This window comes from Nomascus leucogenys, chromosome 1a (genome assembly GCF_006542625.1).
Source record: "Nomascus leucogenys isolate Asia chromosome 1a, Asia_NLE_v1, whole genome shotgun sequence".
Lineage (NCBI taxonomy): Eukaryota > Metazoa > Chordata > Mammalia > Primates > Hylobatidae > Nomascus > Nomascus leucogenys.
This window is the reverse complement of record NC_044381.1, coordinates 6432765-6449929: the sequence shown is the minus strand read 5'-3', so window position 1 is coordinate 6449929 and position 17165 is coordinate 6432765. Positions and strand designations below refer to the sequence as shown.

General features: G+C 37.0%; 1 protein-coding gene across 6 annotated transcripts in view; it reads right to left on the bottom strand.

Moving 5' to 3' along the window:
- Nucleotides 1-17165, bottom strand: part of RIC1 (RIC1 homolog, RAB6A GEF complex partner 1) — a 144688-nt gene that overhangs the window by 32759 nt on the left and 94764 nt on the right. For all 6 annotated transcript variants that reach the window (XR_004029394.1, XM_003273825.4, XM_030809932.1 and 3 more), the window contains 4 exons: nt 12690-12781; nt 6514-6602; nt 1750-1894; nt 1027-1075 (listed from right to left, as the gene is read on the bottom strand). Coding sequence is in view for 5 of the 6 variants with exons in the window: in XM_003273825.4 (XP_003273873.2) it covers nt 1027-1075; nt 1750-1894; nt 6514-6602; nt 12690-12781 (375 nt within the window). In the remaining variant the exon portion in view is untranslated. The remainder of the gene's footprint in view (nt 1-1026; nt 1076-1749; nt 1895-6513; nt 6603-12689; nt 12782-17165) is intronic.

Below are 17165 nucleotides of genomic sequence, written 5' to 3'. Positions count from 1 at the left end.
AGCCTCCCTAATCCAAAAATCTGAAATGCTCCAATAGCTGAAACTTTTTGAGGGCTGATATGACACCACAGTAAAAAATTCCACACCTGACTTCATGTGATGAGCTGCAGTCAAAATTGTGTTTTATGTACAAAATTATTACAAATTCATTGCATTAGCTTCAGTCTATGTGCATAAGGTATATATAAAACATAAGTGAATTCTGTGTTTAGACTTGAGTCCCATCCCCAAGAATGTATTTGCAAATATTCCAAAATCCAAAAAGTTCCAAAATCTGAAACACTTCTGGTTCCAAGCACTTTGGTTAAGGGATACTCAACCTGTATTGTTTACAACAGTGACTATAATCCTCTTTGACATACATCTATGTAAAGTTTTAAAAATATGCTCAAGGCACTGTATACATATATATAGATACATAGATACGGATCTCCTCAAGTAATGCACAAGTGCATGTCCTCCAGGAAAAATGCCCAATGAGCATTTCACCTCATGTTAAAAGCAAGCAGGCCATGAGAAGACACATACAAAAAAGGCCTCATCTGAACAGTCATTATCATCGTAAAGATGACAGGGGTTTGCTGGCCACATCTAAACAAAACGCAAATACTGAAAACCAGGCAGCCTTCCAATTAAAAAAAAAAAAAAAAAAGACTTTCATCAAGCAAGAACTGTATAAGGAAGAGTCTGCTGAGACTAAAATAGTTTTGTGATTTATCAGATCAACATGAGTGAAAAAAGGGGGCCAGCCTGGGCAACATGGCAAGACCCTGTCTCTATTAAAAATCAGAAAAATTAAACCGGGTGTGGATAGTGGCATGCCTAGAGTCTCAGCTACTTGGAAGCTTGAGGCAGGAGGATTGCTTAGAGAGGCTGCAGTGAGCTATGATCTGCCACTGCTCTCCAACCTGGGTGACAGCACAAGACCCTGTCTCAAAAAATTAAATAAATAAAAATGAGTGAAAAAAGGGAAGAAAAATCCAAGTTTTTTTAATACCATGCCAATTTTTTATAGAAAGTACTTACCATAGAGTTGATCTTAAGGGGATCTTTTTTGGTGCCATCAGACCTATAACTGAAACAGAATAGAAACTAAATATAATACAGCCGTCCAATTACATATAATACACATAAAATTTAGTTTTTAAAAAGTCAAACGGATTTTGCTCCTTCAAAATAGAAATACATAATAATGCATGAAATACAAAACTGTGGGTTAATACACATAGGTGTATATATCTCTCAGCCACATTTTCCGAGGTCCAAGTGACTTCTTGCCAGAGTTTTATGCAGCTTTTAAAGGTGTGCTCATTTCATCAGAACTGAGGTTCAGGGTAGTATATGAAGTGGGCAGAGATACCAACCTACTCCTATTAATCACTGGGCTAACCTACATTAACCCAATGAGATAACGTAACTTTCTACTATTTATGTACATGCCTTACCACCCTCATTAGATTATAAACTACCTAAAAGCAGAACCATGTCTGATTCTGCTTTGTGTCTAACATGCTGTCCTATATACAAGAGGGGTTCAATAAATAAATACATTTTTATGGAATGAGATGTACATTTTTTAAAAAATGAGTGTTCAGAGAATCAGTATATTCGAACAGAGTATGAACTTTGCAAATTGTTTTAAGGTAAGAGTCAAGGAAAAAAGGGAAGTTCTGACACAAGGTTTTTGTATGCATGCATTGTGAGAAATAATGGAGTTATTTTATCTAAAAATTGTCTTTTTTGACTTACGCAAAATCTCCTCCAAGTGTACAAATCAGCTGTGCTCCAAACACACTCCATAAAGAAAGGCCTCCATATTCCCAGGTCACTATTACAACACTATTGTCAGGAGACCATCTCATCAATTTAACAGCTCCTGTTTTATTCCAAATGTCTGTTAGGAAATAGTGAGAAGAATTAAAAATACATAGTTGCTTCAGAGATACTTTTTTTTTAAATACAATCTCTATTTTCAAATCTAAATGAGTAGAAAGGTATGACTGCTTCAAAAAATAAATCCTGCTCATTTAGGACTACTTAAAATTAGTAAGGCCATTAGTTTTGTCCTGATCTAAGCAGAACAAACTCAGTGCACAGGTGATTGGTAAAAAGTGAAAGCTGTTTCTAGTCACTATTAGCTTGATTAACTTATAACTGTGTAATCTTAAAAGTCTTTGGTTTTGTATAAATCAGTTTCTGTAAAACAGGGATAAGGTTACAGTAAAAGCTGTCTTTAGAAAAAAACGTATGCAGGCCTTAAAAAAAGCTACACAGTAAGAATGATTAAAAAAACGTAAGGAGCAAATTTCTATTTCTGGAAGTACAGCAAATGACACCCTGAATGACTTCCACACTGAAAAAACTAAGATGTTGAATAGAATACTTAAATCCTCAAAACAATCAAAAATACTGAGACAAAGTGCTTGTTCCCTGAATTTTTCTGCCAAACCCTGGAGGCCCTGACTTCTACCTCTGATGACTCACAGCATGTTAGGAACAGGAGATAAGCTCAGAGCTTGCCCAAGACAGGTAATCTAACAAAACATACCCATGTAAAGCTGGGACTACAATGGACTATATCCATGGTATAAGAGAGAATGAGAAAAAAGCCTCTGCCATGTAGGAAAAGAATTAGCAAGGAACACTTTCATGTTTCATCAGTGGAAGTGAATGGAAAATAACACTCCCTTGATAATCTGAAGCCACAAACCCTCACTCTGATTTGTAATTTGTGCAATTTAATGTGGTTCAAACAGAGAATACAATGCAAAGGGTTACAGATTGATGTAGTGCTCCCAAGTGAACAGCGGAAGCAAAGACATTTAAATCCTCTCTGGAAAAACTCAAATGTTATCCAGTTCTCAAAGCGCTACACACAAAAAAATACGCTTCAAGGAAAACAATCGGCTCTCAGTCAAAAATCCTAAAATACATACACAAATGAGCAAGAACCCAAAGAATCAAGACATGGCAGAAAGACTCAGAAAGGCTTCAGATTTGGGGATTAACAGACACAGAATATAAAATAACTACTTTTTATAGCCAAGGAAATAAAGGAGAAGACTCAAAACAAGGAGCAGGATGCATACAGATTGGAAAAAGAGCTAAATAAGCCTTTAAATAATAAAAAATACAATAACTGAAATTAAGAACTTGATGGACAGATCAAACAACATATTAGGCATAACTGGAGAGGAACAGCAAACCCAGATGGAGAAAAAATTTCTAGAATGCAGTCTAGAGAAACAAAATTAAAAAAAATTTAAAGTTAGATTAAGAAACATGGAAAAAAGTATAACGTGTAACTGACTTTCAGAAAAAGAGATTAGGGGAGAGGCAATATTTAGAAAGATTGGTTGAGAATTTTCCAGAAATAGTTCAAAGACGTAAATCTTCATCCAGCAAGCCTGAGTCTCAAGCAGGATTTGAAAAACAAAATTCTTCACCTTCCACATCACAGTGAAACTGCAGAAAGCCAAAAACAAAGACAAGATCTGAAAGGTAGCTATAAAGACCAATCTCTTGAAAAGAGAAGACAACTTGACAGATGACCTCCCAATAGCTGCAATGAAAATCCAATGACACTAGAACAAATTCTTCAACGTATAAAAAGAAAATAACTGCCAATCCAAAACAGCATACCAAGTTAAACTATAATTAAATCACAGGGGCAAAATAAGTACATTTCAGACTCCCCCAAAGTAGAGTTTACCTTCAAAAAACTTCATTAAAAGAAATTCCAAGGGATGTATGGGAGGTTTTTCAGGCAGAAAATGGTCTCGAGAAGAAGCTATGAGTTGGTAAAATATATGGTGGGCAAGGCCGGATGCGGTGGCTCACGCCTGTAATCCCAGCACTTCGGGAGGCCGAGGCGGGTGGATCACGAGGTCAGGAGATCGAGACCATCCTGGCTAACACGGTGAAACCCCGTCTCTACTAAAAATACAAAAAATTAGCTGGGCGAGGTGGCAGGCGCCTGTAGTATCAGCTACTCGGGAGGCTGAGGCAGGAGAATGGCGTGAACCCTGGGGGTGCGGAGCCTGCAGTGAGCTGAAATCGCGCCACTGCACTCCAGCCTGGGCGACAGTGAGACTCCATCTCAAAAAAAAAAAAAAAAAAAAAAAAAAAAAAAAAAAAAAAAAAGATATGGTGGGTAAAAATACTGGTATAAATGTGAGTAACACTAAGTCAACATGAATAGTTAAATATCCTAATTGTGATGGTTAACACTGAGTGTCAACTTGTCTGAACTGAAGAATACAAAGTATTAATCCTGGGTGTGTCTGTGAGGGTGCTGCCAAAGGAGATTAACATTTGAGTCAGTGGGCTGGAAAAGGCAGACCCACCTTTAATCTGGGTGGGCACAATCTAATCAGCTGCCAGTGCGGCTAGAATATAAGCAGGCAGAAAAATGTGAATATAGAGATGGGACTAGCCCCCCAGCCTACATCTTTCTCGTGTGCTGGATGCTTCCTGCCCTCAAACAGACTCCAAGTTCTTCAGTTTTGGAACTCGGACTGGCCCCCCTTGCTCCTCAGCCTGCAGATGGCCTATTGTGGGACCTTGTAATCATGTGATCATTTATTAATACTTAATAAACTCCCCTTTATAAATATGTATGTATCTATTCTATTAGTTCTGTCCCCTAGAGAACCCTTACTAATACAGATATTGGTACCAGGAGTGATTCTAGAGGAACAGAATATTAAGGATGGAGTTCCTTTACTGGTTTTGGGGTTTCTAGAGTTGGCTGCCTAATATCATTAGACCCCAAAACACTAAGGACTCTATTTCTAATAGTACGGAGAACACTGATAGTCCTTGACATGAACTGTTTATATAGAGTTACGCAAAAGAAATGCATTTGGCACTCCTGATTCATTGCTTGTGAGAGGCAAGTTTAGTGACTCTATACATAACACCTCTGACCATATGTGGAGAACCAAGGAACATAATGAAGCTAGTTGGTTGCTCCTAAGTTCAGTAAACAAGGTGATGAAAGAAAATGATGAACGCAGGGATTCTATCCCTCAGAAGCAGATACTGAGCCTCAGATCTGCTAAGATTGCCCTGAGTGAGGGTTTTATCTCCTACAGAGAAAGAGCTAAAATTGTGGAAACACAGAGACAAGCTCTTATGAGTGGCTGATCTGCAACAAAAGGTGCATGTACAGCCTCACCAGGTGTCTACTGTTAAAGTGAAGGCATTGATTGGAAAAGAATGGGACCCTGCAACTGGGAAAGGCGATGTGTGGGAGGACCCTGATGGAGCTAGATTCACTGTAAACTCTGGTGAACCTTTTTTTTGCCAGAAGAAACAGCTTTCCCCATCCCCAATAGTGGCAACATCCCCTCCCAGACCCATGCTGCCATTAGCCCTTCCACCTTTATCTGAGGAGATAAACCCTGTGCTGCATGAGGCAAGAGTGATGCCCTCCCCTGAGGCAGTTGCCAGGCAAGATAATGTTGATTCTCCTCAGGAGCCACCCCCAACACCTCTGTTTGCTTCTAGACCTATAAATAAAGTCCTGGCAGGCCTCTAGAGGTGGAGTTGAGAGTATGACCCATGAGGAGGTGCACTATGGGAACTGCTTGAGTTTTCTAATTTATATAAACAGAAATCTGGAGAACAGGCATCAGAATGGATATTAAGGGTGTGGCATAATGATGGAAGGAATACAGAGTTGGATCAGGCTTAATTTACTGATTTGGGCCCACTAAGTAGGGACTCTGCATTTAAAGCTGCAGCTCGGGGAGTTAAAAAAGGTTCTAATAGTTTATTTTTGTGGTTACCTGAAATGTGGATTAAAAGATGGCCCACTGTGAGTGAGCTGGAAATGCCTGATCTCCCTTGGTTTAATGTAGAGGAAGGGATCCAAAGGCTTAGGGAGATTCAGAAGGTGGAGTGCATTAGTCACTTTAGACCTACTCATCCCAGCTGGGAGGGTCCAGAAGATATACCCTTGACTGATGCCTTGCAAAACAGATTTTTAAGGGCAGCAGCTACATCTTTGAAGAACCCTATAATTGCACTTCTCTGTATGTCAGATCTAACAGTGGGAACCTCAGTCACTCAACTTCAAAATTTAAATACAACAGGAATAACTGCATCCCCAGGCAGCAGGGGCCAAGTGGCGGCACTCAACTATCAAAGGCAAGGTGGGTGTAGCTACTGTAATGGACAGCAGAAGCAAAGCGGCAATCAGAATAGTCTGACTTGTGTGGAACTCGGGCATTGGCTAATTACGGTGTTCCTGGAAGGAAGCCTACTGCATTCCCACTTAATTTATACAAGCAGAAAACTTCTAGGTCGAATGGACAAAACACTAACTTGAATTATTAAAACAGAATCATGGCCCCTCAATCAATTTCCAGACTTGAGCCAGTTTACACACCCAGAGCCCCAATATTTGACCTACAGCATGACATGTATTGTTTAACTTAAAATCAGCATCTGCTACACATGGCATTACCAGCACATTAAAAATGTTTAAAAAAAAAAAAAAAAACTCACCAGGATACTGTTTTGCTGTTAGCTCTAATTTATGAGATAGCAGCATGGCTCCAGTGCTGTTATCTATTGTATAGACCTGCACAGAACCACTGTGAAAACAACAATGAAAAACTTTTAGTGAAAAAAGACAAATACAAATAGAAAAAGCATTATAGAACTCATGTTTTGCTGGTAGGAGTGTAAACTAAAACAAAACCATTCTGTCAATAAGTTACAGTCATCTCATAAATTTGAACACAGGCATATTCTAATCTAGCAATTTCACTTCCAGATAGATCCCAGAAATTATTGTCTAGTGTTTACTAGAAATATGTACAATGTCCACTGTACTATTGTGATAATTTTTAAAAAAGGAAATAGCCTATCTAGCAACATGAGGAAAAAAATGAACTTTTATTTGGCTATAGTACATATGGTGTAGCAATATAATACTATACCATATAGCACTGAAAATGAATGAACTTTAGCCACATGGATAGCGAATACAGTTAACCCTTGAACAACATGGATCTGAACTGCATGGGCCCACTTATACATGTATTTTCTTCTGTCTCTGCCACCCCTGACATACCTCCTTTTCCTCTTCCTCAAGCCTACTCAACATGAACACAGTGACAGTGAAGACCTTTAAGATGATCCACTTCCACTTAATCAATAGGAAGTACATTATTTCTTCCTTATAATTTTCTTAATAATCTTTTCTCTAGCTTACTTTAAGAATACAATATATAATATTAATATATGTAACATAAAAAGTATGTGTTAATTGACTATATTGCCAGTAAAGTTTCCAGTCATGCTATTAGTAGTTAAAAGTCTTGGGCGAGTCAAAAGTTACACATAAATTTTTCAACTGTGTTGGGGGGTTGGTACCTCTAACCCCTGGGCTGTTCAATGGTCAACAGTATATACATCTAAGATATAAAATATATATATATATATACACACACACATAAGTGTGTGTGTAAAAGCATGGCAAATATAAACATACATATTTGATATATATATAGTAGATATACAGTATTAATAGTAAATATATTTGTGGTAAAAATACAACAAAGAGTTAATGTATACAAATTTCAGATTAGTGATACTCTGGTGAAGAAGGGGGAGTATCAAAGAAGAGGGGTAAACAGGAGGCTTCATCAGCACTGGTGATGTGTTATTTCTTACGTTGGATGGTAATTTATAAATATTTTATTTTAAAAATATATACGCTTTTTTGTGTATATGGTATATATAATTACTTAATTTAAAACATCTTCACAAGGGTCAAATTTATGAAGGGCCTGAAGCCAAAAGTAAAATCTCTATAATACTTCTAAGCTACATTTCAAAATTGAACTACAATGATAACAGAAAAGTCTCATTTCTGCTTATGGTATATTCTCAGTTCAAAAATTTAATGCACATTCAGCATTTGAAAATGTGGCTCCTGCTTTAAATTACTTAGGCAACACTTATAGTGAGAAACAGAAACAAATGTTGTTCTTAAAGATACTTTTTAATCTAAGAATGCTTTTGCACATAATAGGATGACACTGGTTTATGACTGCCAAATTGTTTTTTTTTTGTGGTAGGAGAAATCAGATGGTTTCTTCACAGCAGCTTTGATCCATTTCCATCCAGGTCCTACCTCTTCTCAAGGATTAGAACTGGGACTAACTAAAAGACCTGCAATAGTAGGCTCCTTAAATTTGTCCCACAGCTTACTGATACTCTGTTGTTGTTTTCTTTTTTTTTCTTTCTGTGTTCCATTTTGGATTTCTGTTTTTCAAGTTCATTAATCTTCCCTTCTGCAATGTCTAATCTGTTGTTAGTTCCATACAGTATATTTTTCATCTCAGACATCATAGTTTTCATCTCTAGAAGTTTAATTTCAGTCTTTTTCTAGTATCTTCCATGTCTCAGTTTAATATTCAAGAGAGACCCTCTACAGCTCTCTGAAGTTATCTCTTTGTGCCACCTCTTTGGTGTCTATATTATGAACTCTAGGTGCCTTGGTTTTCCCAGATTCTCTGATTTCCATGTGCTTATCTCAGCTCAGGATGTACCTCCCCAATCCTGTGCTGCAGCCTACAAACACTCATAATAATAAAAACTAAGGGCAGTAACAGAGAGATAATTTTGTTTCTCATCTTTCAGAAATCACTGTCCCTTGTTACCTTATGTTCGTGTTTTGAATTCAAAACAGCTCTTTCATATTTTTGTCCATTTTCTTGGCTGTATCAGGTGGGAGGGAAAATGTGATCTGTCATTCAATCATACCCAGAAGCCAAATATCTGAAAAAGATTTCTTTCCAGACTATCTGCCTAAATATATCATCTCTTGCTGGGAGACAGCACTAAGTAGGTAGCAGGTGTTTGTTTTTGCTTTGCATCTGACAACTGTCAACTGCTAACCCTGGGTTGCTGAGCTCTAAAATGTTAGTGAGGAGTCCATGTTTTAAATATAAGAAGTAGGTGCTAAGTTACTACTAATAAAAGTCTGACAATCTTTTAGGTATTCTATAGTGCCTGTATTCTTTAAACTACTTTTCCTTCCATTTCTCACCAGCCCAGTGTAACAGAAAAATATATTTTCATTAAAAACACAGGACTTACTAACTCCAAAGCAAATCTCTATTAAGAGAGATATGGCTATTGTCACCATAAGTGATCAAATTTAGCGTCATTAATACTGAAACAACTTGACATTATTACTAAATGATACCATAGGAAGTATATATCATCACCCATGACAAAATGTCTAACCAGAATCTAGTAATACCTTTAAATATTTAGGTTAACAGGAAGGTTGTTAAAATACCGATCTGCTGCAAACTGGCATCCTAAAAGGAAGCTGGCTTCTTACACAACTCTAAGGACACCAGCTATCACTTAGTGTTCAAGGCAATTAGTCCTGAAAAGTGTTTGCAGACCTGGACTAGCAGACACTGGTTTGTTATGTCACACAGCTAGAATCACAAAACTTTAACCCTAACCCATGGGCACGCTAGAAAAGAGCCGGTAGTCTCCCAGCTGATGAAAACTGAGGTGACTGAAAAGCTATAAGCCAAGAGTCTACCTTCATTATCCTGGGGAGGGCTAGTACTTCTCAATCATGTAGCTTATAAGCCCATAGCCTAGGGAGGAGTACTTCTTCTGGATTCTAATACCCAGCCTTGTGCTAGCCCCAAATGCAGTAAATGGAACTGCACACTTGCCACTGCTTCTGTCTCTGTGTATTTTCTCTAAATGCTTTTCCATGCCTGATGTGTGGGCTTTCTAGTCACTTGACTGTATTGCTCAACAAGAACTAGCTTCCAGGTTAGTCATGACAGGTGTCAGATAAACTAGTTAAATGCCATCATGAGGAAACAATGAGGCAAATCTAGGATACAGGATATTCTATAAAGAATTGACTCGGACTCAAAAAAAGTCAATGTCATGAAAATAAGAAAAGTGGTATAAGGATTATTGTAGTTAAAAGGTAACTAAAGGGAAATAATAACCAAATATAATTAATGAATCTTGATTGATTCTGGTTGGAACAAAGGAAGTATAGAAGAAATTTAGCTGGTGGCAACTGGGTTAATTTGCATATAAATTGGGTATTAGATCCTATTAGGGATTTATCATTAATTATCTCATGTGATAAAGATATTCCATTTATACGAGAGAATGTCTCCTTTTTTAGAAACCAAGAAATAAGGCAAATGTATGTCAACAGCAAAGTGGATAAATTATGCTATATTCAGACAATGGAACGTTATTTATAAACCAATTTAAAAAATGATTACAACTACTGGTAAATGACATGGATGAATCTCACAACGTTGACCGGTTACTAAGTGAGTCAAGGAGGGAATAAGAGTTGTGACTAGGAAGTAGCAGAGGCAGTTTGTGACTGGAGACCAGTAATGTTCTATTTACTGATCCAGTTGTGAAGAGATAGGTGTTTGTACTACAACGTTAAACTATGAATATCTGGATTATGTACTATTTTGTATGTATATTTTTGTTTCACAATGTGAAATAAAAAGGGTATTATAAACTTTATGCCAGTAAGTTTGAATGTGCATAAGAAAGAAACCAACTCCTGGAAAAAATGCAACTTGCCAAAATGACGTAGGAAGAGATATAAAATCTAAATGTTCTTAAATCTATTTTTAAAACTGGGCTGGGCCCGGTGGCTCACACCTGTAATCACAGCACTTTGGGAGGCCGAGGTGGACGGATCACGAGGTCAGGAGTTTGAGACCAGCCTGACCAACACAGTGAAACCCCATGCTACTAAAACCACAAAAATTAGCCGGGCGTGGTGGTGCATGCCTGCAATCCGAGCTACTCAGGATGCTAAGGCAGGAGAATCACTTGAACCCAGGAGGCAGAGGTTGCGGTGAGCCAAGATCATGCCCTTGCACTCTAGCCAGGGCGACAGAGCGAGACTGTCTCAAAAAAATAAAATAAATATATATATATATTTAAAAAATATATTTATATATAAATATATATTTAAAATATATATTTATATATAAATATATATTTAAAATATATAATATATAAAATATACATTTATATATAAATATACATTTAAAATATATATTATATATATTTATAATATATAATATATATCTAAAATATATACATAATATATATGTATTTTTAAAAACTTAAATAGAATCAGTAGTCCAAAAAAATCCCCAATAAGAAAATTCTAAGTCTAGATGGCTTCTCATTGGCAAATTCTACCAAATATTCAAAGATGAATAGAGAAGATAAAGAAGGGAATCCCTCCTTAACTTGCTTTATGAGACAGCCATACCCTTACTCGGAAGAATAAAGAGGAAAATTACAGGTGAAATGCATTCATAAACATATATTTTAAAATTCTAAACAAAATATGACTGAATCCAATCCACAAACATTAAAAAAAAGCTTTTCCTTCTCTCTTCAAGTTAAACTTACTTGTATTTCTACATTTAACTGCTCAATGAGGATCAATGTGTTGAGAAAAAGTTGAGGATGAGGATTCCCTACTTTACAAAGAGTTTATTAAGAGTGTAATAAAGGTGATTTATAATATATGAATTATTTATACTAATAAAAAAATCTGACTGGGCATGGTGGCTCACGCCTGTAATCCCGGCACTTTGGGAGGCCGAGGCAGACCACGAGGTCAGGAGATCAAGACCATCCTGGCAAACATGGTAAAATGCCGTCTCTACTAAAAAAAAAACAAAAAAAATAAGCTGGGCATGGTGGTGGGTGCCTGTAGTCCCAGCTACTCGGGAGGCTGAGGCAGGAGAATGGCTTGAACCCAGGAGGCGGAGCTTGCAGTGAGCTGAGATTGTGCCACTGCACTCCAGCCTGGGCGACAGAGCAAGACTCCATCTCAAAAAAAAAAAAATCTTTGATACTTAAATTGGGTGGTGATGATATGGCTGGAGACTATACTAGACATTATGTTCTATAGAACAACCAAGTCTCATTTTGAGGGCAACATAGGATTTTATATTTAAGAAAGAGTTTAGAAAACTAAAAAGCACTATATACATTGCAAGGCATTATAACAACTAATATAATCTTTTTATTTTAGCTAAAATTTATGAGCTAAAATTTAAGCTCAACCAAGTTTAGTACCTTTGTTTTCTAATGTATCAAGTGCTTAGAACTATGGCTGGTATGTGATAGGCACACAGATACTTGTTGAATAAATAATTTCATTCAATTTTATTTCTAAAATCTCTAATGAACTAAAGCAAGAAACTGGTTTCATATGTGCACTTTAAATTTGCTTGTTAACTAAAGCACACCCACTAATTTGAAGGCATCATGAATGCTGATGTCTTAAAAATTAAGATTATTTAAAAAAAAATCTTCCAAATCCTCTTTTAAACAATAAAGAACCTAAACTTTAACTGATTTATTCTGTTTAACTTGTAACTCAATTTTCTACCACTGAAGAAAAAGCTAACTTTTACAAATTAACATGCTCAACCTCCAAAATCTGCCCTTTACTTGTTTGTTTCAATCTAATAAAATACTTTTACGTTTCATATTAAGGTTGACTGACAAATTATGATATCATGATACAGTTTATAAGTGTGTTAGGAACATCTTATGTTTCCAAAAAAAAAAACAGTATTTTTTGCAACAACTCTTAAAAATGCAAAAGTCTACATCAATTATACCTCACACAGCCAAATGCCATTAGTCGATACTTGTTATTTACTGCTACACACGTTCCGTCAACAACATCTTGTGGCCAAACTCCATGAAGCTGCTATAATAAAGAAAAATAGTTAAGGCTTAAAAAGTGTTTCTCCAAACTTACTGTAGTCAGTATAATTCTCCTTCAATAAACGTACAATTTCATAATGCTTTATTTGGTTTCATCTGCAGAGGAAAATATCCCACCAGGACTACCACAATAGTCTCCCTTAAAATACTACCAAATAGTCTCCCTTAAAACCTCAAACTTCTCATGAATTGGTCTGATAAATACTCAGCTCAGTCCAGTGCTAGTTAATTTATTTAAAAAACACTAAAATATGGAAATTCATCTCCAAACTCAAATAAAGATGACTTTCTTGTTAGAATGTAAACACTTTGACAGCGGAAACAGCATCTAACTTGCTCACTGTAATTATTTTCATCACCTAGCACATAGTATTTAACTTCTCAGTCAGTGAAAAGTAGTACATTCTGTTTGGCTTATTTGTTAGAAGCAAAACTGCTTACTATTCTCTACAGTTCCCTTCTTTATAATGTAATGGTTAATAGCATGTTATCTGGAAGCCTGACAGCTCAGGTCTGCTTTCACTCCTCAAAATAATTATTTGATCTTTTTTAAGCTTCAGTTTTCTTATCGTATTTACCTCTTAGGTGTTTCAAAGATTAAATGAAGATACACATGTAAACTATTTAGGACAATGCCTACCATTCAACAAGCATTCAATAAATAAATGACATTATTAGTAAGCGTATATGCTTTTTCCATATGCTATCTCCATACAGAGAACAGATTCAGCTCAGTTGTTTGCTCTTATTTGTCAAATCACAGACATTTTAGATGATAAATTCCAAGGCAAAGGTCATAATCATTAGTTCAGTTACCACAAAAAGTGGCACACTGTAATACAGCACTTTATTTTTGGATGATCCTAATAGTAAACATTAAAAATACAATATAATCACAACTATTTGAACTAGAATTCTACAGATTTCATTTAATTCCACAATCAGCTATACAATCTACTATCAAAACATGGAATCTTTGCTTTAGTAGCAATTTTATCTTTTAATTTTAATAAAACTGGACATTTTATGTCACAAATGGTGAAGACAGCAGTGAGCATTATTTCTCTGAACTGCTGCTTAGACTGAAATTCAATCCTACAGTAAGTATTTTCTAGGTGGTTACCATTTACCAGGCACTGCTCCAGGTGCTGAGGCTATACTAGCACACCAAAATCTCTACTTGTATCCTTGCTTTACATTTGAGTCAAGAGACAGACAAGTTAAAAAAGTATACTGAATATTGGAGGTTAAAAAATACTATACAAAAAAAATTAAGCAATGGTGGTGTAGAGGGAGTACAGGGGAAGGGTGTAATATTAAACAGGTTTCCCTATAAGGATGCCTTTTGAGGAAAGTCCTCAAAGAAATAAAACAAGTATAAAAGCCCTATTGTAGTAGCATTTCTGGCATGCTCAAAGACCAGCAAAGAAGCCTGTGTGGATAGAGTGAAGTGGATGGGTTGTGAAAGGAAAGTAGTATATGTGGTAAGAGATGTAACAGGAGGTCAGATATTTAGGGCTCTGAAGGCCACCATAAGAATTGTGGCTTTTTCTTCAAGTTATATAGAAGAAGAATATTAAAATTTTTAAACCTTGTCTGTCATGAATTATAATAAAGAATACATGAAAATGAAACGTACATCTCCATTAATATCACAAAGCAAACACTTGTGGAATTGCTACTCAGGCCAAGAATCGTGAGTACCGAAAAGTCTCCCAATAGTGCCCTTCCCAATCACTGTATCCTCACACCCCTACAACAAAAAAATCCACATTTACATGGTAATCACCTCCTTCTTTCTTTTAACTCATTACCACTTAAACATGCACCCATATATACTCTAATTTAGAACTGCCTACATTATTTGCCCTTTAATTTTTATCTAAAATGGAATCATAGCATGTATTCTTTTGTGTCTAGCTGTTTTTGCTTACCATGTCTGTAAGATCTCTGTGTTGTTGCATATAGCCTAGTTTGTTCATGTTCATTGTAGGCTTAAATATTGGGCTCAGCTCACTGGATTGCTGGCCTCCCTTAGTCTGGCAACTCTTTACTGTCTTGTTTGCTCTCCAAGGCCTTCAAGCATATTAAAAAATATATTTTTTCTCCAGCTCTTTTAGTCCTCAGGAGGTTCTGTCCTAATAATCTAGTCCTACTGAATGAGTCTCCACAGAGGACTGACATAATCACATTTTAACACATCTGTTAAATGTCATTTAGTTATTTCCCTATTACCAGTAATACATATGTACTGTTTTCTTGTAATTTGTATTTTCTATCTATACCTTATTTAGTAATGCCCATCTGCTTTTCATTAGTTTTTAAATCCTTAACTTATTAGAAAAAAATATTTAATTACATACTAATAAACACTGAGAATATATTTTATACTAACTCTAAATTACTTGGAAAAGAGTCACTTTTTCAACTCTAATATTTTTATTTCCAGTCTAAACATTTAAGTCCCAAAGATAATTACAAATATATATGCACCTTATAGGAAAAAAAAAGAGATTTTTTTTTTCTAATTCATCAAAAGTTTATTTTTATTCTTATTTATATACTGACACAGGTGATCACAAATATATTATTTAGTACCTTACTAACTGAATAAAGTTGATAACGGAAGATATTAGATAGGAATATTAAAGTTGATACTAAACAGAATGACAACAATTAAAAAAGGCCATTAAAAACTTAAATTCCTTTCCAGTTAAAGAGAGATGACTGAATATAAATATTTAGCTTCTTGGACTCCTAAAACTGTAACTTCTACAAGAGAAAAGAGTTTTTAAAAAAACATAAAGCAGCAAAGACAAAAATAATAGGAGGTGGCATTAGAAAATTTTAGAAGCTGGAAAGCATATCAATGAGTAGAATCCTTAACTGGCAGGGAAGAATGCTGAGAAACATCTAAGTTGTAGGGTACACGAAAGGCTTGGGAATTCAGGTGTCTTTGAAAGGCTAAACTAAATGTTGTAGAGGTGGTTCAAAACCTACTTAAAGAAGCAACTAGGTCCTCCCAGAGCACTTCCCCAAGGCTGAGCAGCCAAAAAATACCCCACCTCCACTCCTACAGAAAACTGGATATTTTTCTTTGGAGATAAACAAAACAAAACACCCCCACCCGTACCCCCCTCCACCAGAGGCCTATGGACCACACTGAAAACAGGGATTGAAAATAAAGGTTCACATCTTGAATTTGGACCCTTAACTCTTCTGTAACTCAAATCCCAGAATATTAGGGTAGCCAAGTATATATCCTCTAGAAAGGACTGCAGGATTCTTCTCCAAGGAACACTGGAGACAGAGAGGGAAGGAGAGGGGAGCAGAAGGGAGGGAGAGCGGGAAAGGCATGACTCTAAAGGTAGGAGGACCCCCAAGGAAATAACTCAGTCAGCTCATCGTATGGTAAAGGACATAGTAAACCAAACCAACCAAAATTCAGTTTTCAATAAATCATTTTAATTTTAGGTCTCTGTCACAGCAGCCAAATCCATACATTAATTAGCTATTAGCTATTAAAAGATCCCACACAAATAAGAGTAAAGGGAATCTCAGGATAATCATGACAGAAGGCCAAAAAACAGGTGTGTTAAAGATTACAGTAAGCAAGCAGTCTAATTTGGAGCAGGCCAGAAGGCTCCAAGAAAAATTCTTTTCGAAGATGAAATGGGAGGTTCCAAGATGGCCAAATAGGAACGGCTCCGGTCTACAGCTCCCAGCGTGAGCGATGCAGAGGATGGGTGATTTCTGCATTTCCAACTGAAGTACCAGGTTCATCTCACTGGGGCTTGTCAGACAGTGGGGGCAGCCCATGGAGTGTGAGCCGAAGCAGGACGGGGCATCGCCTCACCCAGGAAGTGCAAGGGGTCGGGGAATTCCCTTTCCTAGCCAAAGGAAGCCGTGACAGATGGTACCTGGAAAATCGGGACACTCCCACCCTAATACTGCGCTTTTCCAAGGGTCTTAGCAAATGGCACACCAGGAGATTATATCCTGTGCCTGGCTTGGAGGGTCCCATGCCCACGGAGCCTCACTCACTGCTAGCACAGCGTCTGAGATCAAACTGCAAGACGGCAGCGAAGCTGGGGGAGGGGCGTCCGCCATTGCTAAGGCTTGAGTAGGTAAACAAAGCCGCAGGGAGGCTCCAACTGGGTGGAGCCCACCGCAGCTCAAGGAGGCTTGCCTGCCTCTGTAGACTCCACCCCTGGGGGCAGAGTATAGCTGAACAAAAGGCAGCAGACACTTCTGCAGACGTAAATGTCCCTGTCTAACAGCTTTGAAGAGAGTAGTGGTTCGCCCAGCACAGAGTCTCAGGTCTGAGAACAGACAGACTGCCTCCTCAAGTGGGAATCTCAGGAGTA